The 24,917-nt window shown below is 39.7% G+C and overlaps 1 protein-coding gene across 3 annotated transcripts in view; it reads left to right on the forward strand.

The window, feature by feature from the left end:
* The window catches only part of NFIA (nuclear factor I A), a 367,285-nt gene that overhangs the window by 235,969 nt on the left and 106,399 nt on the right, over positions 1-24,917 (forward strand). For all 3 annotated transcript variants that reach the window (XM_045199431.2, XM_024565329.3, XM_024565326.3), the window contains exon 4: positions 10,313-10,387. In XM_045199431.2, coding sequence (XP_045055366.1) covers positions 10,313-10,387 — 75 coding nt within the window. The remainder of the gene's footprint in view (positions 1-10,312; positions 10,388-24,917) is intronic.

Raw genomic sequence — 24,917 nt, forward strand, 5'->3', positions numbered from 1 at the left:
CATAAACCAGGATAGCCCTCCGGTGATCCAGTTTCATGTCTGTTTCATTTAAGGTAATCATTTTCTGATGTATTCAGAGAATAAATTTCCTTATTTTTCTCCAATATATGTAAGAGTTCATAAGCAGAAACTGAAGTTATTACAAATAATTTGATTTACTTGTAGATTACTATCAAAGTTTAGAAAAACCTTTGATTCAGAACATAAAAACAATACAGTTGTTTAAACCCTTTTCAGCTTAAAATCAGGTTAAATAAAAATTACTTTTAAGTTTATGGTGCATTAAAATGACAAAATAATTTTAAAAATTTATAAAATACTGATCTTATGCTAATTACAGTGGAATTTACTTTTTCTAACACGAAGCAAACTTTTTAATTTAAAAAACATTTTGTATAGTGCTTAAAATTTTTTCCTAAAACAGGTGTTTCTCTGTTCTTGTACAGAACTAATTTGTAGTTGGGTGCACTTGCAAAATACCTCTTTCTGCTTAGTATAGGCCAAATAAGTGCATGATTCTAAACACTTAGGGGAAATTAATTTGTTGACATGACAAAGCAATGAAAGAAAGGATATTTATCCTGGAGGAAAGAAAATCAGGGACTGAGGGACTGTCTTCAAATATTTGAAGAGTAGCAAAATGGAAAAGAGATTAGATTTATTTTGCCTATTCCAAAGGGTAAAATTGAGGTAAATGAGAAGTTACAGGAAGAAGGCAAACATGTGAAAGGAATTTTTAAAAATCAAATCTTTTAATTTTATTAGTCTAAAATTCTTTGTTACGACATAGTGATGATTGTTCCATTTTGAGATGATCTTTAAGATCTCTTCATTTCCAGTTCATTACATGATGTCATGAATCCAATATTTTTCTAAATATACAAAGGAATAAAATTCTTTTTTCACTTTTTATTTAGATGTTTTGATATCGCTTAGACGTACTCCTTAATTAATTGCCTAATTACTTGCAACTCTAACTCATAAACCCTATTTACATGAAACCATTGAGCAATCAAATTTAATTTAATAAAATACTTCTCTTTCCTTATTAACTGTAGGTATTGGTGAAGATGTGATAAGGTCTTTAGGTTAGACTGGATAATCAAGTCTCTGATATAAGATATGATGGATTAAAGTGCAATAAAATTTATTATATAAAAGAACTAAATGAACCTGTTTAGTTCTAATCTTAATTTACTAACTGTGTGACCACAGGCAAATCACTTAACCTCTCTGGGCTTAAGCCTTATTTTTGGTAAGATCAGAATATTGCCAACTACAGAAAATTGCATGAGGAATTAAAGCTTATGTCTCTAAAGTGCTTAGCAGAGTAACAAACACATGGTAAATACTGGATAAATGAAAGCTATACTTTTGATGAAAATTAATACTACCAAGAGAGATTCCATGGATAAGACTTTTAAATAAGTAGCCTAATTTATAATAGCTGTTACCAGCTTGATCCATTTTTCTAATGTAGATATGTTGAAGTGATTGCAAGTGAAGTTCCAGGGTGTCCCTGGGCCAAAAAGTTAAGACACTGTTTCCCCTCAGTACTTTGGTACACAAACCAAAGGCATAAAATAGGACAAGGAGCACAACTATGTACCTACAGAACAACATTTGCCAGAAACCGATGATATCCATGTAAATGTTTTGGGAAATAGTGAGTTAAACAATGTGAAGAAAGCATTTATTGCAGGAACTCTCAGAGGCTTTACCGTGTAAACCTTTCTTGTCATTCTCTGAGGGCTGGTATGAGAGTGTTTTCCAAACTCATTTTACTATAGAAATGTTTACTTTATATGTATTTGTGTCTTTGTCTTCATGTATTTGGTTTTGGTGGAGCACTGCAGGGAAGCACTGATGGGAACCCCGGTATGGAGGATCAACATACCAGTATTGGGAGAATAGCAGGTGGGACATCTTGGCTATGGCATAAAGAGCACACATTTGGGTCGTGCTAGGAGATAACTTTGAGAAGGTATAACAGAAGCTAGATTTGAAGGGCTTTAAATACCAACTCAAGGATCTAACCTTAATTCTCAAGAAAATCATGAAATACTTATGGCTCCTTTATCAGATGAAAAAATGCCAACCATCCATCCATTTTCTACCTACTATGCTAGTGTATTAAAGTACAGAGAAGCTACCGCGTAGGTATTTCAGATTTCTGTACCTACAGGGGCCTTATATGTTTAAATAAATGAAATACAATGAGGAGTGTGATATATTTGTAAGCTCATGCTCACTTTAAAACTCTCATATGCAAAAAAAAAAAAAAAAAATTACCACTGTTCTAGCTAGCCAAGCGAAATTCCAGTCTGCAGACTGGAATTGGCCTGTGGGCTGCTAATTTGTGACACTTTGCATTCTAAAGGGAAAGGTTAGCACTTATGTTGGTTAGGGTAAGTAGTAGGCTGCTATAACCAAGAGACTGAAAAAATAGGGTGGTTAAAGTACACTGAAATCTACTTTTCTTTTTAGTAACTCTTCCAAATGATCAGGCTAACTTGACAGGGTGGTTCTTCTCTACACTGTCATTCAGGGTCTCCATTTCCCTCTGTCTTACTGCTCTTCATGGATACTGTCTTTGTCTGCATGGCCAAAACCATTCTAGCTCATTAAAAAGAGGAAGAGAGTGTGTCTATGGGGCAGGAGTTTCTTTTCAGGCATGTGGGGTAGAAGTTGATGGTATCACTTCCATTCTCTTTCCAGCAGTGGCCATTCCTAACTGTAAAGGAGGCTGGGAAGTACGGTCTGTAGCTGTCAATCATGGATATGTCTGGACAACCGGCAGTCTCAGCATGGGAGGACATTGTGATAATCTTTGCTAGTTGTTAAAGTTTCCCTAAAAAAGTCTTATAAAAAGACACAATCTTAGATAAATATATTACTGTAAATCTCGGCATAAACATTTTCCTTAACTGGGAACATAAGCCCCAGAGAGCAAAGAACTATTGCTATTTCTAGTTGTGTCTGTTGGGCCTAGGACTATGCTTGCCAGGTAATAAGCATTAAATAAATATTTGTTGAACAAAAGCTGTAAACCAAATATTGACTTCCTCTTTATGGATAGCGCAGAACAAAAAACCAAAAAACACAAATTAAGTACCTGTATTGAATACCTGTACCTGAGCAGGGCAGGAGAATTTGGAGCACAAAGGAGGGAACTCAGCAGTACATAAACCCCATGACACATACTTCTAAGGCCTCTCTTTGATTCATCCTTCTTTTCAGCTAGGGCTACAGTATTCCCACACGAATGGTAATTCCTTGATGTGTTATGATAAACAGAATGACAATCATAACCATATTACAAAGGTATTTATAACAATCCTTTTCATCTGAAAATCTCAAAATGCCTCATCCATAGTATTAGTTGGCAACTATCATTTCTTTGTTTTACATATGCTCAGACACAACTTTCTAGACATAGAAATATTTTATCTTATTGTCAGTCCAACACCGTATGCCAATCTTTTAGTGTTTATTATAAACAGAGGACCAAATGAAATTTACTCCATCATCATAAAGATGAATCACACAAATAGAATGTATATGTATTTTTATTGCTACTACGTTCTTTCTTGGCGGATGTCTGAATATTTAACATTTGTTTTAAATAAATAATTATTCTTAAATATCTGAGATGTCATCAATGAATAGTAGAATAATTTAAACAGTCCGTGTATAATTAAAAATCAGACCAAAATTTTAGAATTTGGGTTTAATGGATCAATAGGACTATATTCCTACCCCGCCTCCCCCAAAATCCTGTTTTCTAAGATATTCTAAATTTAAAGTACAGACATAACATAATTGGAAGTAAACTTTACAATAGTAATTTATATTGTGCTTTAGAGGGTTACCAAATAAGAGGGTATCTCAAGTCACTCATTTGAATCCCTGAGTGAATATTTGTTACATAGCTAGAACAAGGGTTTGTGCTGGGCCCTGTGGGCTATGTAAGATCACAAGACACAACCCTGCCTTGCCCAGTTTGTTTCAGGAGTGTAGGGGTAAGACAGGTAAACAAATACCTGTCAAATCAAGTAGAAAGAGGCTGTGCCATAAGACAAGTAGAGCAAAGGTTCTGCTCACCGTAGTGGTATTGACTGAGTCCACCTGAAATCCACTAACTGGGGTCCTGGGGGCCAATGAAGGAGTGACATCCCCTTCCCTTAGGTGGCATATAAGCCAGTGGGGAGCTCACAGAGGAGACATGAAATTCCAGGGGGGAGCAGTGTCGGTGAGGCAAACCGTTCTTTAGAAGGACAGGAATGTCAGTTCTCTAAGAGCTGTGTCATCAGGGTTTAGTTCATCACTGTGACAGACCTGCACATCACAGGCAGTCCCAAATATCCGTGCACAGTACATAGTGTGAGAATGAGGGAGCTCTTTTCCCTTTGAGGAGCCCAGCTGCGCAAGCAGGAAAGGCCCAGTCACCAGCCTGTCTTGATCAGCGATGGAGTCTTATTTACCAAGGGATAATAGAATGGAGATGCCTTCTTTTTGCTGGAAAGACCTGTGTGTTGTCATTGGCCTGTGTCCGTTAGCCAGATAAGACTTGACCATTTAGAGCTGAGAGTCTATTACTATCCCAACAGGACAAACAAAAACACCATCTTGTGTGTAAACTTTCCTCCTCGGATGCCTTCATTTTGCTTCATGGACGTTCAAACTTTCTTTTAAGGCTAAGCCTCCCTCTGGATGGTTTGTTCCCAGCTGTTTCTTCCCCTGACCTCTGAACAATTCTGCAAGGTTACCCGTCTCTCTGCAGATTGAACTCTTTTTCCTTGCCTGCCTGTTAAAAGGCAGATAGATGTTCAGTTCCTTCACAAGGTGAAATTTGGTTCCCATATAATGGCATTTTCCATAACTGCTGATATCATCGAAGTAAAGAGAGCTGCTCTTCCTAACCACCCATAAAAGAATTTAGCTTTTTATATTTCTGCCTCTCCTAAAAAGCCTAACCTCTCCCCACTGGGATTATGACTGACTCCAAGGTATTGAAATCTCTGCTCTAATTGGGAGTTCACTGAACAAGACTTCAGTGAATGAACTTTTTTAGCCATTTTATATAAAACGAAAAAGGATCTGCTCCTTATTCCAATCTCCTCTGCAATTGCTCCTGAACAGTAGTTCAGAATTGGAGAGAGAGTCAGATCATTACCACTCTGGCTTTTCATGTGAGACATACTTAACAAAAGTATATGTTTTGCACTCATCTTGGAGAGACTGTATTCAAAATGTAAATCTTGGGGCCTTTTGGGAATGTTTCATCAGCTCTCCAACTGAAGATCTTTTAATGCTAACTACGGAGTTCAGAATTACTTATATTTAGTTTTTTATATTCTTTTCCATTTTTCTCTCATCTTGCCTAAAAGTAGAACACCCAGACTAGTGTTATTTCCCTGAAAGTCACTTTTATGATTTGGTTTGTGTTAGTGAGAACAAAATATTAATCTGCTCAGGTCTGCTTAGTAATTACATTAGCCGTGTCATTTTTTCCATCATTTCTTAGGTTTCATTTTTCACTGCTGTCTTCCCCTGGAGTTCATCAGTGGGTTTCTAAATAATTGGTGAAGGAACAAAACCAGTTTCGTAGTCATTTAAAGTTACATGGCATGTTTACACATACCTTTCCTTGGGGACACATTATAAAGTAAAGTCGTCAAGGCCATCTGATAATCTCATAATACTGTGAACAGATGATTACATCAGGACTTGTGAAATCATTCCACCTTTTCTTTTTATCTTTCTGATTATTGCATATTCACATATATTTCGCCTTTTAAATTGCACACCGTCTACTAAAATAAGCCTTTGAAGGCAGGTTGCTAGGAGGGAAAGGAGGATCAAATTATTTTGGCAGCGAATTCCTCAAGATCACACAAGATTCTAGTTTCAGCTTCAGACTAAATGTTTTTTTGCCTCCTATGTTTATTCAATAATGCTGCCCTTCAACTCCGTTTTTCCTGTGTTTCCCAAACTTTGAACCATAATCACAATAATAGGACAGCCCCCAGACATTTCTTATCAGAGAACGTGATGGCACCTTCTTAATCAGAAGTTCATCTAAGTGGGTTGCCTTTCCTGTCCCTGTTCTGTTTAGTTTAGAGGGATTCTTTGGATGGTTCATTTTAATAGTTTTCAGATGCACATTGGCTCGGTTTTAGTTTAAACTGTATTGCTAGTGATGAGAGAGAGAGAAAGAGACAGAAGAAAAGAGTTCTGCCTACGTTTTTATAAAAAGGAAAGTACACATACCTGAGCCCAGTTTGAGTTGTGTTTGTTCAGGATCATCCCTGGAGCGTTCACTGCGTACCAGGCACTGTGTTACATAGGACCTGGAGGGCTGGAGGCACAGAAGATGCTCTTTCTCAAAGGGCTCACAGTCTAATATGAGAAAAAGACAAAATTACAATTTAGTGTGTGCGTTAAGCCCTAGATTAGAACCATAAATAGCACAGCAGGTCAATATTCAGAAAAGAGAAAAGGAGTCATTTCCAGTGGTGGGGAGATAAGGGAAGGCTTATTGACAGAGATGACAACAAAGCTGAGTCCTACAGACAAGTAGGAGGTGGCCAAGCAAGGAGTTCGAAGGACATGAAGTCCAGGAAGAAGGATCAGTGTGAGGCAGGGGGTGGACCAGGGCCATGAGGAACATGTGTTCACTTAGGCCAAGGAGTAGGGCTGGAGACAAGAGACAAAAGATACAAAACAAGCCTGGCGAGAAAAGCAGAGGCTGGGGAGAGGTCATATGCCATGGGAAGGAGTACATACTGCACCCTGAAAACTCTGTGGGGCTCTTGTAAGTTTTCTGATGGTAGCAATCTCTGAACACTTTGGATCTATCTTATATTCTCCAGCACATTGTTCTTTTCTCCCTCGGGGCCTTTGTACATGCTAATCCTCTGCCGGAAAGGCTCTTCCCCCTCTTTTCCTGGCTGTCTCCTTAGTATCTTTCAGATGTCAGCTCTTAAGAGAGATCTTCCCTAATCGCCCTCACTGAGATGTTTCCTGTTTGTTCCTTTCGCATCATCCAGGGATGTTCAACCTTTTGGCATCTCTGCACCACACTGGAAGAAGAAGAGTTGTCTTGGGCCACACATTAAATACATTGTGACACATAATCATAAAAAAAAATCTCATAACGTTCTAAGTAAATTTATGATTTTTGTGTTGGGCCTCATTCACAGCCATCCTGGGCTGCATGCAGCACAGGGGCTACAGGCTGGACACCCTGATACCATTCATAATCTTTAAAATAATTTATTTGTTTTATATTCTTAGCTCTCTTTAATCATAGATTGTGAATTTCCTGAAAGTAGGACTGTATCTCAAACCCCTAGGCTAACACCTGGCCCACCATAAGGGCTCAACAAATATTTGTTGAATAAAAGAATAAATCATCAGATTTGCCTGTTAGTAAGCTGTGGCTGCAGAGTGAAGAATGGACCAGAGGAGTAGCCAAGACTGATGATGAAGAACATAGTTAGAAGGCTGGTGAGACCTGGAGGAAGCTGGGGCCACAGCTGCAGCAGGGAGATGGAGGTGTCCATGAGGTGGGGAAATAGTAAGAAATGGAATCAGTGAGGATTAGGTGGATGTGGGTGTTTGTGAGAGGCAGGAGTCAAGAATGACACCAAAACATAGAAAACCAGATGAACAGTGGATGGTTTATTGATGTAGGAAAGTCAAAAGAGTTAAAAACAGGTTTGGGGACAAAAGAAAATGAGCTTGCTTTGGACATGTTAGGTCTGAGGATACCCATGGGCGATCTGGGTAGAAATATGCAATGAACATTTTGATTCATGTGTTAGGGACCCAGGAGAGAGATTGGGGCAAAAGATAAAAATTTGAGTGTCATTGGCTTATAGAGTTGTTCCTCCACTCTCCAACAAATATTTACTTACCAACTGCTTTGTGCCAGGCATTAAATACAGTGGAGAATGAAACAAACACTATTCCAGCTTTCACAAATATCACAGTCAAGCTGGATAGCTGATATCATGGAAATAGAGAAGATAACTTAGGAGAAGCTATACACACACGTATATGTATATGTACACACACGTACACACATACATGAAGAGAGAGAGAGAGAGATGAGCACTGTGGAAAACAGAAACATTTAAGAGGACAGGGGGAGTTTGAATGGATGAACATAAGGGTTACCCCCTTCCAATTCCTTGTGTCTAACTAAACTCAGTTTTCAATTTCTACTGCTTGCTTATTTCTTTTTGGTACAGGATTAAACTATGTGTGTTCACCTTCTGTCTATACAGAAATTCATCTTAAATTCAAATTTGTCCTTGAAATAAGGAATTTCAAAGGTTAGAACTGAAACAAGTATCAGCCCGCAGGCAGATGATGCAGACAGAGATGAGCAAACGCTGGAGATCAGCCTAGATTTTCCTATTCAGCTATGAATTTCCTTGCCATTGTTACATGTGTTTTAAGTCAAACTTAATGTACATTGTGGTTGGATTTCCTTTGTTATGGTCTGTGAGATAAATGTGATGTAAATATTGTCACAATAGAAAGAGCTGTCATAGTCTGTTTTGCCAAGACCACATTAGAGAAGTTTTATTTATTTATTTATTTTTACTTCTCAGTTCTCTTAATCCAAGAGACAATACCTTGGGCTCGGGCGCTTCCCCAGTAACAGTCAACTTAACACCTGGGTGTGGGTTACTTGGGAGGCGAAATTTCTTAAGCAATTCTTCAAATGAAATTTTGCCATTTTTTAAATGGTGGGGTATATACATTTTTAAAAAATCAAGATCTAACTGACATATAACATTATATTTGTTTCACGTGTACCACAATATGACTCACTATATAGCTATATTGCAAAATGACCCTCACAGCAAATCTAGTTAACATCCATCACCACGCATAGTGCTATTTGACTTTACAGAGCAAATTATGAGTGTCAAATATTCTAAAAATTAGAGCTATTATCTGAAATATCATAGATTGTGTATTGGATTTAAAAGACTGAAAGTTTTCTTGTAAATCTCAATTAAAAAAATCTTTCTTATGCAGAAGTCAAATGTAACCAAAAGAAAAAGAATAATTTAGAGGTTTATTTATAATCCAAAACATGGTGATTTTTTTACATGTGTTTATGTTCATGACATTAAACACTTTTTTGATGCGTAAAATGTGCCTTAGGTAAATTTGCTTCCCCTTCATAATGGGCAAAATATAGCTTTTATCAATAAAATATATTTTACTTATGAATTTTTTGATTTATATTCAGATTGGTCTTTTTTCTAATGTTGCATTTTTAAAGGTGTTTTCCTTATTTCAAAGAACAGTTATTTTTTAAAAATTACTTTCAGTCATCAACTTCTTTGGCCCTAATTTTAAAGCAGGGGATTACATTAACCATATAGACAGATCTCTCAACTGATTTCTACCTATGTGAAGCTCGTAGAAAGGGAAAACTTCAGAGGCAGAGAAGGAGATGGCATATCAATTATATATTCCTGGCTACTCATAAGTTTCATTTTCCTGTGTTCCTAAACATGCTATAAACCGAATAAGCTGTTGATAATATATGCAATATCACATATCTAAAGGAAATTAATTATATCCAGCAAAAATGAAGCAGATATGAAATTCAAAGAGTAAGTCATTTTGTACCATTAATTTATCTTTTTCTTAAAAAGAGAAAAGAATCAACCTACCCACAAAAACCTCTTGCTCTTCAAACAAATTTAAATTTTATGTGTACTTAAAGAATTTGTTTTTATGTTTTAGGGGGTTCAAGGGGCTTGCTTCTTCTAGTCTGGCTTTTTAAAGATTTACTCTGTGGTGCCTCTAGAAATGAAGGGAACATCTTTAAATCTTGTTTGATTTGAATGAATGGATAGCTAATCCCCATCAGATATTTCTTTAGAGAGACGTGTTTAAAAACTGTTATGGAGTTTAGCTCTCCCGGCTGGTTCTTAGGTAGGCTGTTTTCGTCCCAGTGGTTAAGGTCTCAGAGGTCAGCCAAGGTAACCATTTATTTTAAATCATCTTTTGTTTCAGATTTCCTGTTGAGGTTTTTTTTTTTTTAACCATTTCAAAAATCACCCAGTTGTTGTGTCATAGCTTTCCATAACCTCCAGATTCAAACCAAAAACACGTCTACATACCTAAATGACTGTACCCTCTCACGGAAACGCGAACTGGAGCAGAATTTGAAATGAGATATCATATTTTTTAATCACAATGAAACTCATGTTTAGAATTCTGTTGCCAAATATCTTCTATTTATGACACTTGGCTTTTTCTGTTTTTGTTTCCTCAGGACATTTGGGCTTCCAGGACAGTTTTGTCACATCAGGTGTTTTTAGTGTGACTGAGCTAGTAAGAGTGTCACAGAGTAAGTATAATTTTACTTTGATTTGGTTTGTGCTTACTTTCTGCCTAGGCCTCCTGGAGACATAAATAGCTTTCAGAATCGCCTTTTCATTCACCCACTGGAAGAATTTTGCCACGCAGTTTATTTAACAGCCAGGAATTTAAATCAGGAAAATTTGATGTCATTTTAATGTGAGACATATGGAAAGAACTGAAATCCTGAGTGTCTCACATATTCCCTAGTTTATAGTGTGAACCTGGTTTTAAAAATTTCTGAGGCTTTTCTGATTTCTAAGAAATTCTGCATTAAAAAAAAATTGGTTTTGACCTTTAAAGAATGCTAATGCCCTCAGCATGAGTGACACAGTACAGCATGATCATTACCAGCTCGTCAATAATCACCAAGAACAGTGAATTAAGAGTACCTGTCACCACCCTAGTCCACTGATCAAAGGGTCAGTGATTGTATTTTTGCTGTAACATAATCCCACCAGTCCAAGGAGAAGGTATAGGATATTCTCTGCCTCTCTCTCTCTCTCTCTCTCTCTCTCTCTCTCTCTCTCTCTCCCCACACACACACACACACACACACACAGATACATACACACACAGTTGCCCTCCTTCAAAAACATCCTTTTGTTTTTATTTAAAAGTATACCTACACTGTCTGTGATGTCTGAGGTCCCAATAACAAGAAGAAAAAATAAATACCGAGTATTAAAATTTTTTATCCCCCTTCTACTTCAAACTATCACTTGTAGGTAAAATATAGATTGTCAAAATTGATTTCACACTGGAACAAATCATTTGTGGAATGAGGTGGAATAAAAAGTAATCTTTTCAAGTTCACCGCCCACCCCACCCCCCATTCCCTGCATGACTGTCTTACAAGACTGACGGAGCAAACCAGTAAATCTCATGACCGGCTGCCAGGTCAAGCAAGCCAAGCCATCCTGAGCTTACAGTTCAGATTCTGTCTATTCTTAATTTTTAAGGCTAGCAGACTCTTAAGAATACAAAAATTGGATACAGGGTAGAGTCAGGGAATCTGGGTGTTGAGGGGTGGGTAGAGAATGTCTGTTGAGCATTCGCTATCTGCCAGGTACTGCATTAAGTTTTCATATAGGTAACAAAAGTTCATTAGTGCAGTAAACTCATCAGATAAGAAATTACTCTCATTTTTACAAATGAGTTAAATTGCAGGTCTGTTGAAGTCATTTGCCTAAAGTCAAACATAAGGTAAATGGTTAAGCTGTTTGTGTAATGCTGGAATCCATGCTGGCCCATTGAAATCTACAGTGTGAGGCTAGACGGGGAGTGTAGCAGGAAGGTAACTGTGGGTGTGAGAATTCTGGGAGTCGGGAACCCTTGGTTGATGCAGGGGTGTCCTGCTGTGTGTGGGGGGGTTGGAAACCTAAGGAGTAAGGCATTAGGAGCAGCAGGTGTGAGACAGAAGGGAGACCTGCTGTCACACTGTGAAGTATGCTTCAAGCAGTCACCAGCAAAGTAGAGATCAGGTTGCCTTGTTGGTTTGGAGGGCGTGTGCTGCCCGAGCATAGCTGATCAACCGGTTATTTGCTATAGACAAATAACAATGCATTTGTGTGTGTATGTATATACATACACATATGTACATATAAAACTTCTTAGACCTTTTAAAAATTACTTTGTAAAAGTAAGCTCATGTCTTTCTTGTTATTTTAATAACTAATGGAGACTGATACATCAGAGGCTGGCTGTCACAGTGGCATTACAGGGAATTACATTCATTGAGCTTTTACTACAATCCAGTCATAGCCTTAAAGAGTGAAAGTCCTTTGAACTTTAAGATTGGAGCCCTAGACCTTTTTAATCAACCTCGGCTGTTGTAATGCTTCCATTTAGTCTTCATTACCATTAGTGTCCGAGGCCCGGGGTTTGTATGAGAAGGCCCACACTGCTCAGAACCACCCCCAGAATCCTGTCCTTCTTCTACTTTCCATACATCTCTTCAAGGCCTTTATTCCAGGGTTGATCAGTTCCAAGCCTGATTAGACCTCCATGCAGTCAATGGCATGGTTGCCAAGTGAATTCTAAACCTGCCTTCAAAACTGCCAGAGGGTCTGGCTGGACCACAGATTGAATTTGCAGAGGGACCTGGTTTTGTTTCCTGTCCCTGTTTCAGGGGTTGTGTTGCTGATGCCTGGCATCATGAGTGTCCTTCGGCTCTTGAATGCTTTTCGATTCTGCACACTGCTGCGTAATCGCTTCAGGACTCACTCACACGTGGCCTCGTGCTGACTGAAACTGTTTGGCAAGAGTGGGACTGGGCTGTGTCAGCTAAACCATGGCTTCAGGCCAAACTGCCATCCAGAGCCCCCTCCCTCTTGCAGATCTTTAGTCCAGGTTTGTCAGGGGGTTTGTCTCTAGGTTGCCTCGGTGGCTGGGGTAAGGATTCCCCAGCTCAGGTTTCCTCACCCACACACCTTTCTGAAAGACTTAATACTCAAGCCACAGGAAGGAGTCAAAAGCCTTAACCATTCCTTGCAGGGCTGACCCCTTGCCCAGGCTGGAAGAGCTAAGCGTCTGCTTTAGAGGTGCAGCAGACAAACTTTACAGATGGGTGGGGCTGGGTGCATTCTGCAACCTTGAAACAGAAGTAAGCTAACAGGCACATGAGTTGATTAAATGCATGATGTTAGCGCTGTTAAGAGTATGATACAACACTAATATGTAAAATTAGCGTAGCTAGCATTTGTCGAGCATGCACCATGTACCAGGAACTGTGCTAGGCACTTTGTAAACATTGTCTCATTCAGTCCCCCCATGGTTGCTGTTATTGCCTCTCTTTACAGGTGAAGGAGAGCGTGATGCTCTTAGAGGTTAAGAAACTTGCTCTTTTCACTTTGCTGTACTCAGCTAGCTAACTGCAGACATTTTTGTCATGACCTCTCCTGTACCTGAATTACAGAACTAAACAAAACCCAAAGATTCTGTGCTTTCATTAAATAATCATTTACTGTCAGTGTTGATAAACTTTTAGATTATTAATGTGTGCATTTAAAAAGGTTAAAACTGTTTTAAGATAAAGCAAAACAAGTAAGACACTTAATTAAAAATCTTTCCCTGGATTAGTTTTCTGGGATGATTTTTAAAACATGAATACAATTGGTTTTATTGTTTTTGGCTTATAGAAAGTACAGAATTTCAATATACCTGCTAAGTAGTTTCTCCTATTATTAACATCCTTTGTTAGTGTGGTGCGTTTGTTACAATTGGTGAGCTGGGATTGGCACATTATATTAACTAAAGTCCATAGTTTACATTAGGGTTCACAATGATTAGGGATACAAATCATTGTGTATGCATTATTACAGTATCATACAAAATAGTTTCACTTCCCTAAAAATCACCTGTACTCCATCTAAACATCTCCCACTCCCCCAACCAGTGATCTTTTAACTCTTTCTGTAGTTTCATCTTTTACCTGGATGTTTTCAGTAGCCTCAGTGTCTTGGAACTTCTCTGTGTTGCCAATTTTTTCCTCAATCCCCTCTTACCTATCCCAGCCCCATCAGTCCCCCAAACCGTATGTATAGTCTGGAAACTTCACACTAACAGTGGACTTGGCTTGAAAATGCTCCCTTTTCCTGGCTCTTTAGCATTCCGTTTTTAAATTTGCTAATACAAATACTTACTTTCCCCAGGTTTCCAGTTACTTTCTGTGTTTAGTTTTCTTCCTTTTAAATTTAATAGAGGAGGGAGGTGCTATTTCAGTATTTCCTCAGGAGGACTCACTGCAATAACTGTGTGCGAAGTTTGTTGTTTGGAATCGTGTTACTACAGGGTGGCAGTGGCAGAGAAACTCAAGAGAAAGCTGCTGGCTTAGCCTCCCACAGTCAGAGGTGAGAGTCGGGCAACAAGGTTATTGTACTGATTGGATGCGTGGAGCTGTTGGAGTCTCCCACTAATTCCCTTGCCTCCTGCCTTTTAACTTTTTTTTTTTTTTGCATTATCTGGAGTTCATGAATGCAAGAAAGGAGAGTCCTGTTTCTATTAGCAGCAAAGAAAGTACTGTAGCATAAAAGTAAACGCGTGTTTGTTCTCCTACCTCCTTCCCCATGTGGTAGGACTCTCTGAAAGTTGTTCTAGTTCTTTATTACTTTCTTCCCACGGAGAGAGGACCACTATTCAGACCACTAGACACTGTGCCAGAGAGAGAAAGAGAGGAGTCTTCTCTGCTTTGGGGTTTGGGGGAGGGGGCGTACCAGTGCTAACCATGTGGTTCAGAATCACTGAAGTTGTTTTAGCAGAATACTGGGAGGAAAGAGACAGGAACCATCTGTTGAAATGGCTCTTACATGATGCTGCATTTTCAAACAAAGCCTTCTAGCAGCATTTTCAGATGGGTCTCCTTCCCTTGAAGTTGCCACAGAGAGCCCACTCTACGAGCTGCTAAATGATGCTCTTAGATGCCTCTCTGGGTCAGCACCCACTCTTGTTTATTTTGTACCAGTGTTTGCCTCCCAGTGTGTGCTTTGAGGCTGTCAAATATGCTTCCTGGTATGAACCCAGAAAATCCTCCCGAAAAATCCACTACTTCTGCCCATTTCCTTCTAAAGTGCTGACTATTTTACTTGAAGTTGGTGGAGTGACTCCGAAACCCTAAATACTTCACTGGGAAAGAGGAAAACCGCAAATACACACAGGCCATTGTGACTCTGGCCTGGTGGGTTCCAGTTTTCCAGGCAGTGGTTTGTACACTCCAGCCGGCTGCAAGGGTTAAGTAAACTTCGTGGCTGGGGATGACTTCACGGCCCTGGAATTTTGAAAAGCCAGGGTTCTCAGTACACTCTGGCCAGCCTTAGAGTCTTTGGGTGTGAAAACCGCTCTCAGTTACCCAGACTGATTTTTGGTTCCTGTCGCACTGCTGCAGAATCTATTAAAATCCAGCAGCTGAATTGTCCTGGCTCCGCCACAGAGCTGGGCTGCTGGGTGGCTCCAGGATTCCCTAGCTGTTTGTCAATGGAGAGTCGGAGTGAATGGAGCCAGGCCGATGCCTCAGCCTGGCATGAGGTGGCACCCTAGTGGCTGTTTTCTGCCTTAGAAATGTGCACTATTTCTATATTCTCACACAGGAATCATCATTAAGATCCAACTTGCAGTTCATTTTTAAACTGCTTTTTTAAGTCTCCACATCCTTTGTGTGTCTTTGGGTACCCATAGCTATCTGCTCAGATTCTCGGGCCTATTTAGTAGGAACTGTCGGCAATTTTCTAGCTTCACCTGATGGAGCTACTACAACAGAAATAACTCAGCTACAAGGAACAATGAGAAAATGAAGCAGTTTGATAGGAACAAGTCCAAACTTGAACACTACAAAATGTTTTTGCAATGAAACTGAGGATGTAGGATACAGATTCCAGATATCCAGCCCTTTAGGGTGCCATTTAAGTAGTTGCAATGTTTCAGATCTCTATTAAGCTGAAACATATTAGACACTTTCTTTTCTAAAGAAGTGGCCCATTGGTTCTCCTCTGTTCAGTAACACAATAGTGGATCACTGCATGGAAATTAATTTTAAAAACAGGTTATATTCTTAAGCAACCTCTTCTTTCCAAAGAAACCATATGGGCTTGAGCATTAAAGGAAGAAACAAAAAGATTTTAATAAAAAATAGACCGCAGCCCCAGCATGAACATGGTGGTGACCTTGCCTTTTGTTTGCCATTACACAATTCAATGGCAGCACACTCAAACTATGCTCTCGATCAATATTCTATTAAAGCAGCACAAAAAGTCTCCATAAACTTAGTGGTTAGCTATGTTTATAAATGGAACTCAGCATAATTAGATGGTCAATAGCAGGCTCTACTAGTAATTTTAAAATGAGCACCACACATTTTCCATCTGTAGAAGTCAATGCCCCTCTTCCAGAGTTTTTGAAGAAAACATGTTAGGCTGTAGGACAGAAAGCACCGATTGGCCCTCTGTGTTTCTTCACTTTGCCTGTCTAAGCCACCTTATCCTGAATATGGTATGGCAATGCAAATTGCTTCATGTTCTAGTTTTAAGCAACCCCTCGCTGAGAGATGAAATATTAAATATTGCCATACTCTTAGGAAGAAAAATGCCAGCCTGGCTGGCTTAATTTAGTGCGTTTCCTCTGATATCATCCAGTAGATTTTCAAACTAAATACTGAAATTGAATTAGTTCAGAGGATGTTTTGTTGTATGATTTCTTTTAATATTTTTGACATATTTTGGGTGAATATTTGGACAGTAAAGCTGGCAGCAAATGGAAAGGACTGGTGGTGATAGAAATTTTTGTCGCACTATTCTTTCTTCGGAATCCCAGCTCACAGTATGGGCTGCAGACCCGATTTTTCCCATCCTGCTTTCCTCACCTAAGAGAGGAAGAGCCACTTCGGTGAGAGGTGTCCCACCCTCACGGACAAACTGAAGTGTGTGTCTGCCTTGTGTTTGATGTGTCCCTGCGGTGGTGCTGTGGCCACCATGTCCGCTGGAATTAGAACAACGGTAAGAACAAGCCTGTGCCGTCAGCAGGTGCACCGGTCAGCGCTACGCACAAAAGTCCAGTTCTTTCTGTTGCGCTCACTCACCTCCCACAACTCCCCTGGTCGGAGCTGGCAGTGGGACATGTCATGGCAGGAGTTAGGGGGCCTTCTTGTCTCTTTTCTGAGCTCCTGCTAAATTTACCAAACTGAACATTTTCGTTGTAAAAGTTTGACTCTGGGAGAAACAGAAAACATAACACCTTGATGTAAATACTAATCGGTTATCATGATCTCTATTCATATGTTCATCTATTTCTAATCTTCTCTAGGCAACTCATTAGTTATGCTTCCTATGTAGAACGTGTTATCTCACATCTGTACTCGAGGCGTGAGCATGGGATCATCAAACCATCCAGGATATAGAACTGGCAGTTTGGCTCTGCTGCTCCTTAACTATATGACTTCGGGCAATATTTATCTCGTGTCAACTGTGTTCTCCTCATGGTAACAATCATTCATTCAATCAACAAATATTTAATAAGTGCCACCTGTGTGCTGGGCCTAAGTCTGGGTGCTAGAAATAGTGATACCTCTCAGGAATGTTTTGAGAATTAGTGAGAGAATGTCAAATATCTAGCATGTAGTAAGTACTCAACAATGGTAACAGTTACGATTATTATTGAACAAAGCCTCTGTCCCTGATCTCTCACCATGCGCTCAGAGCTGATCCTTGAGCTGACCACACTGTCAGAACATTTATTAAAAATGTGTGTGTCTGTATATATTTTGTGTGCGGCTGTGCGTCTTGTGTGTGTATAAATTAAGAACCAATTTTAGAATTTATATTGCAAAAATCAATTATTAGAAGAACCATTGTGGTGACCCGCTCAGAATTAATAACCGTGATAGAGTAAGAGCATGCCAATACTAGAACGAATTCATCTGCTTCAGGAATCCAGAAAATTCTTATTCCTCAAGTTTTCACCCAAAGCCTATGCTTCTTCATTATTCTGGAATTTTCTCTTCCAGGGTATCTAATGGATAACAAAATGTAAAAGTCTCAATCTAACACTGACACAAATAACAACTTTTGAAGGGGCTAGCCATGCCATGGTCATTTTTATCAGAGGTTTTTACAAGTAGTACTTGGTTCTGTGTATTTAAAAGTTTTACTTTCTCTTAACTTATGGACATAAAAAGTCCCCATGAGTAACTAGAGGGTGTTACTAACAGTATTGTTTTTAATACACTTTTATTTATATACTCATAAGCCTCAATTTTTTAAAGAACAGATATTCATGTCTAATAGGTAATATTGGGGAACTAAAAGGCAGTTTTAGGATTTCTAAAAGGCAGACAGAAATCTTACATTGCCCCACAGGAAGACCACTAATATACTGAGGTTTGGCTAAAATATGTTACCGTAGCTACGTCTTGCTGCTTACAAGACCATTGTTGGTGGCCCTGTAGGCGTGCCTAGGATGAGGGTGGTCGACTTTAGGTCAACTACTAGAGCTGAGTTAATCCATTATATGATTGATGTGAGTACATATTAGGATTTTTCAATAGATGGGGGAGAAAAAACTTAAACAATTCTTGGTGAAATTTTTGAGGATTATAATTATTATTGTAGCTAGCTGGATTTGTGGGTTGGTGGGATGGGAGTCTGTTGATGTGTCTTGGTTTCCTGATAGCGAATTGGCAGGAGGTCCCAGTGCATTCTTGGTGAAGGATCTTATGTGTGGAAGTCCATTCCTGGTTTGTAGATTATTGCAGTGCAAAGACCTTGTAGGCTATTAAATTATTCTGCTGTCAGGGGATGACTGAAACTGTGTCGGGTCAAATGGGCACCACGTTTGACCTCAACCAAAAGCTAAGACGAGCCCTGGCTAGTATAGCTCAGTGGATGAGCACAGGCCTGCGAACCAAAGGGTCGCCAGTTCAATTCCCAGTCAGGGCACATTCCTGGGTTGCAGGCCAGGTCCCCAGTAGGGGGCACACCAGAGGCAACCACACATTGATGTTTCTCTCCCTCTCCCTTCCCCTCTGTCTAAAAATAAGTAATCTTTAAAAAAAAAAAAAAAAAGCTAAGACAAGATGATACTCTAAAATGCAGAAAATCAGTTTCAGTCCCAAAGGCAGAGCCACTAATGCAGGAGATCAGTCAGCATTGCTTGCCCCACCTAGGTGGCTCTGCTAGACCCAGGGTCAGGCCCTTTATCCAGCAAAACACTGGTGGACTCTTGTAACTCGAAACACCTATGAAAACAAAGCGAGAAGGAGGAGGATAAGATAGAACTTTGCCAGTTAAGTGGTAGGTGACCATTATTTTTCTATTTAAATCTTGTTGTATTCATCTCCCCAGTAATTGATGACAAAGGGAAAACAGGGAGACTGGAAATGTGGGTTTTACCTTTGTTTCTTCGAGCAGATAGAGATATGTGGGTTCAAATCTCTGCTCTGTCACTTACTTAGCTGTGTGAACTTGATCATGTCACTTAACCTCACACTAATTTTCTCATTTGTAAGTGAAAATAATACAAATACATATTTCATAGAGATGCAGTGAGGATGAAATCAGGTAATTCAGGTAAAACACCTAGTACATTGTCTGGCACATAATAAATGCTCAATAAATAATAGCTCTTAGCTGTTTGGGGGTTTTTTTTTTCCATTAACAAGGTCCTATGATTTTAGTTTGATTCAGTAAATGTTTGTTGCATGTACAACATATGAAGCATGCTGTCATGTGTGCTGAGGAGAATACAGAAATAAGTAGGAAACAGTCCTTTCTTTATAGAGTAGATATCTAAATTTCTTGAGATCCAAGCCTGAGCTTTCTTTAAGGCAATTTGGTGCCTGAACACATTTATTTTTACAAATTGAACTCAAAATAATTATCTATCAAAAATAGGCCATCTTCATGATTCCAAGTGGGGAAGAAGATGGTATCAGTGAGTTATTCCTATTTTAGTAAGAGGAAAACATTATTTTTAGAAATAAAAATTTTACTGTTTGCCTCCTCTGCCACCACAAACACACGTTTTGTAAGTTGTGTCCACAAAATGTGATGTGTAAAAACGGTGTCCTATCTGTGTTAGCAGATACATCTGATGGAGTTAAAACATTCTACCAGCTTTTGACACCTAATACTGCCTTTCATAAAAAGCATTGCTTCAATCTTGTAATAGCAGCAAAGCTCACTTTCACACAGAGGGAGACCCTTGTTTTAGTTCAGTGCCTTTCTTCTATGTCTCCATTCTGGAAAGCCACACCCCTGGCCTGCATTCGGTCAGACCCTTCAGAAAGGAAAGGTCACACAAAAGGAGAGCAGCCCATGGTTTACAGACCAGAAGTCTGCTTGGCAAAGGCGTTGCTGAAGACTGTGTGGCGTACAAGCTGCAGAGAAAGTACCTTTATGATTGATTTCCATTCAAGTCAGACTGACTGCAGTGTGGTCATTTTGCTAACCCGTAACTGCTCACACTGCGGCAGCCTGCTATCTGCAGGGTGTCTGAATTATAACGGTCTGTGTTCGTGTTACCTCTTACACAAACGACTTACACTGGTTTCTTTTTCCATGCAAATTCATCAGTTTCACAGCCCCTCGTAGCCCCCGTCAGGAAATTCTGGCCGAAAGCACAAATTGATAAAATGAGTTAATTTTACTATACTTTTTTTTTCCTCTCTCTGAAAGCTCTCTCTCTCGTAGGCAGTGTTCAGGAAGCACATTACGGTAAAAGGAAGATAACAAAGGAGTTGAATTTTTTGCCATATATTACTTCCTAAGATCATTCCTTTTAACAGTGATTCCAGATTTTGCTTGAGTTTTCATAGCATTGTGCATTTCACAACTGTGCATTCCATAGTAAGAAGAATGAGTATTTTCCCATGTTCACTCCTTTTGTGCAGTGACATGGACTTTCTTATGAGATCTTTGCCACTAGACTGCAAAGCAACACAAAACTGTGCTGGGCCCTGGGAACGGTGTGCTGTTGTTGGACTTTACCCGCCCCCATCCTCACTCCTGTCGTAAAGTTCCCAGAGTCTCACTGAGTACACAGATTACATTATCCAGAGAGAGGTACACCTCTTCATTTTCCAATAGTCATTTTACAACTTGGAAATTCAGTGTTAAATCCTGATAGTTTTTATCAGAAGCGGCGGGGGGTGGAAGGGCTTTTGGCCATTATTTTGTATTCTTTAGTTCCCATGAAAATTTGAAGAAGGGGTAAGTCTGATTGTTAATCTGTAAAATGTAAACCCCACAAGGGCAAGGTTTTTATATATCTTGTCCACCAATGCACCTCAAGCATCTGGAACAGAGCCTGGCCCTTTAAAAGTGCTCCATAAATATTTGTTGAATTTCACTGAGTGTGGCCCCTCAGAGGGTAGGTGCCATCAGGACTAGGCTGGCCACACTGGTCATTTGTTAATGCTCCCTGCCGATTCCTGTTGAACAAGTTGTAAATGCGGTGTACTGTCATCGCCCGGGAAGAATATGAAAATTTGGATAAAATTTTTTCTTTTTCCATCATCCTCTCTTTCCAACAATACAAGCCTGAGCAGATTGTCTCTGGTGGATGGCAGAAGTTCAATAACCACAACCGTATCCAACTACTAATGTGTACAGAAGAGCAGGTCATTAAGAGGGTTGGCTACTAAAGTAACCCCTTTCTTCCAATAGCCCACATTACTATAATGATTTCTTAATAGCAAACCATTTATTAAGAAATGACACAAAGGCTACGTTCTACTTATGATGGGGAAGAAGGGGGTGGGGGACAAATGACTTAGAAATAACATCTGAAGGAACAAAAGTTCACCTTTTGAGGAAAATTCCTCCACGGAACAAAATCCACACAAAATTCAGGTGGGAGTAATTGCAGTATTGATTGAGAAAGTTTAAGAGCCAGTCCTCACCGTGTGTATTTAGAGATTTCTAAGTTTCCTTGTGTATTTATTAAAGTTTGGGGGGCATGCAAATGGAGAGGGCAATTATTCACTCTTCTTAATTCAGGGCATATTCATTGATCAGCCACTGTGATGAGCTGTAATCTGCGGTGAGCTGTTCAGGAACACAAAAGAGGCTGTGGGATCTGTAGGATTAAAGGTCATCTGGTATAACCCTCCGACTTGGTGAACTATGGAAGTTACTTAACCTCTTCGTGCCTCAATTCCTTCCTAGCAGTGTTGTGAGGATTAAACGGAATGGTGTGTTTAAACTCTTAGCCCAGTGTCTGCCCCTGAAGGATGTTTAATGAACGTTAGCCTTTGTTATTGTGATGGTGATGGCCAGAGCAGTGGGTGGTGCTGCTGGTGGCAGCGGCTGTGGTGAGTTTTCATCTTTATCATGATTATTATTGGAATTATGAAGTCCAAAGAGTTTAAATGACTGAACCAAGTCACTCAGGTGGTTATTGGCAGGGCTGGGACTCTAGACAATCTCTCCAAGGTCCAGACCAGCACTTTTTTTTTTAATGCCTTAGGAGTCTATCTTTATAGTTCTCAAAATGCACTCACTCTAGCTGGGGAGAAAATGTTATGCATGAGATCATTAAAGAATGACAAAGCCTACAGTCAAGTGTAGATGGAGAAAAATCAGGCCTCACAATATATAGAGCAGACAGGAAGTGCTGTGGTTGGTCCAGTCCTCCCTTAACATCCCCGAGTTTGACAGCGGCTACGTAACCTCTGTGACACACCAGAAGGCAGTGAGTCTTTGGCTTCAGAAGCTCACCATGGCATCCTAGGCAGGCATGGGACAAGTAATTTAACCCCTGAAAACTTTCAGTTTCCTAATTTGCAGGACTTACTGCCATAATTAGCTAAGAAGCACATTATATGTGTTTTATATATATATATATATCTTACTGATATTTTATATTTGCTAGAGTGATATGATCATTTGCTTATTTATGCCCCTTCATAGCGCACAATTGGAAACAGTCTTTTATACGTGTTTACCCTCTCAGAAGAGTGACATATCTATTGTGAAAATTCTATTTTCTTTCTTGACAGCATGGGTTAGGCCTCTGTTGCCTCTTTCCAGGACCTAAATTAAGCTACCCACTGATTCCCCCACCTCCAGAGTGTTAGTCGGCTTTCTCCTATTCTGAATGCTCTCCCCATATTACCGTTCTTCAGATGCAACAGTTACCATTTCCCACTCAGAAACTGTCATGGGTCCCACAAGTCACTCACTTTATATCGGATCTCCAGACTTATGCACATACTTTCTCATTGCCTGGAAACCCTGTCTGTCTACCTTCTCTGCCTCTTTAAATCCTAACCATCCTTGAAGGCTTAGCTTAAGCACCCAAAATTTCTGAAATCAACCCCTTTTGTGATCCCACAAGCCGATATGATCTGTTAGTCCTATATGAGCTTTCCTAACACATTCTTTGTGTCTGTCCTTTGATATTGAACCCATTTGGTATTCTGTCAGACAGTCGGGTATTATTTTATCATTCCACTAGGTTGTAAACCTTGTAGGCACGGAGACATTGTATACCTTTTTGACATCTCAAGTTTAAGGCAAATATATATGAGAGTCAAGGTGATGTGGGGGGACAGGATTCAGGGTCAGACACCCTTGAATTTTAATCCTGGCTCTCCCTCTTTTTTTGCCTTTCTGTAATTCAGGACAAGTAATTTAACCTCATTCCAGGGTTTAGTTCTTTTCATCTAGAAAATATACTTTCCTGAAATGGTCATTTTGAGGATTAAGTTAGATATAATAGAGTACTTACCAAAACATGCCCCTAATAGTACTCAGAAAGCCTGCCAAAAGCCTACCTTTTGAGTTCTTAGTTCAGAGTCTCTTCCTGTTCAGATTATAGGCACTGAGAATACCCAATCCTTTAGCAGGGATACTTGGTCAGTGACCCCTACCCTCAGATAGGACACTGTCTCTTTGGCCGTCCCAATATCACTGAATGAAAATCCACTTCAATAACCTGTACATACACATCCATTCTAATAGGCTGACACATACACCCAGGTGGTGCCGGGGTGTGTTTCCTTATAAGACTCTTCTGAGGAAGGCAGAGTCTGGGTCTGTGCATTAGGATTATTTAATCCAGGTTGTGAAATCCATTCTCATTTCAGAAGTTTAGTGAGGTTTTAAAATTCAAGACACACATAATCAGTTTTCCAAGCCCCAAAGTTACTCACCAGAAGTCCAGCAGACACTTTGGGAAGTGTCACAGCGCTGCCAGGCCACCTGCTGCTGTTGGCTAGGTTACAGCTACAGTGTGCGGAGTGGTTCACATGAAGTAAGTGTACAGGCAAGCTAAGGAACATTTCTGTGGGCTTAATTATTTTTTTAATCTCCCTGAGAGTTGGGAATGCCATATTTATGCATGCATTTTTCGTCCTTCACCTATTCCTTCTCCCTTGACATTTTGAAAAGATACGGTAAAAGACATTTTTTTCCAGGGCAGGCCATGATCGATAAAGTGTTAACTGTAAGTGCAACTGGGTGTTCACCGCAAGGGAGAGGGCCTCAGACCTGTCCCTGCAGTGCGCGGTGCCGGCAGGCCTGTTTCACTCACATCTTGCTCCATCTCTGCTTCCAAGAGCAGGGGAGAGGGGCTCACAAAACTGCCTTGCTGGTGCTTGGGAGGGAAGCAGCTGCTCCATCCAGCTGAGGCCTCAACCCCATCCTGAAACTTCTGAAAATCTAAATCCAGACCCTCGACACTGACCAGCCGTATCCGCCTTCTTTAGTTAATGAGAGGTGTGAATCTCGAAGCTCCATGAAGGCACGGACATTAATAAGTACCTGTTGTATGCCAGGCCATTGAAAGGGATGATGGGTGATCCAGACCCATGTTTGAATAATCAGCCCTCATAAAATATAACATATTATAAAATAAAAGGGGGAAATATGCAAATATATTTTATATTTAAAAATTATTAATTAGAACACTGTTTACACGTGCACTCAAGCCTAACCATTTGTTTTTGAACTAAAGGACCTTCCTGCATTAAAGCCTACCATTGCAAGATGTGTTTGAATTTCAAAAAGTATATGTGAATTTCAGAGTTTTCC

The sequence above is a fragment of the Desmodus rotundus genome, chromosome 3 (genome assembly GCF_022682495.2).
Source record: "Desmodus rotundus isolate HL8 chromosome 3, HLdesRot8A.1, whole genome shotgun sequence".
Classification (NCBI taxonomy): domain Eukaryota; kingdom Metazoa; phylum Chordata; class Mammalia; order Chiroptera; family Phyllostomidae; genus Desmodus; species Desmodus rotundus.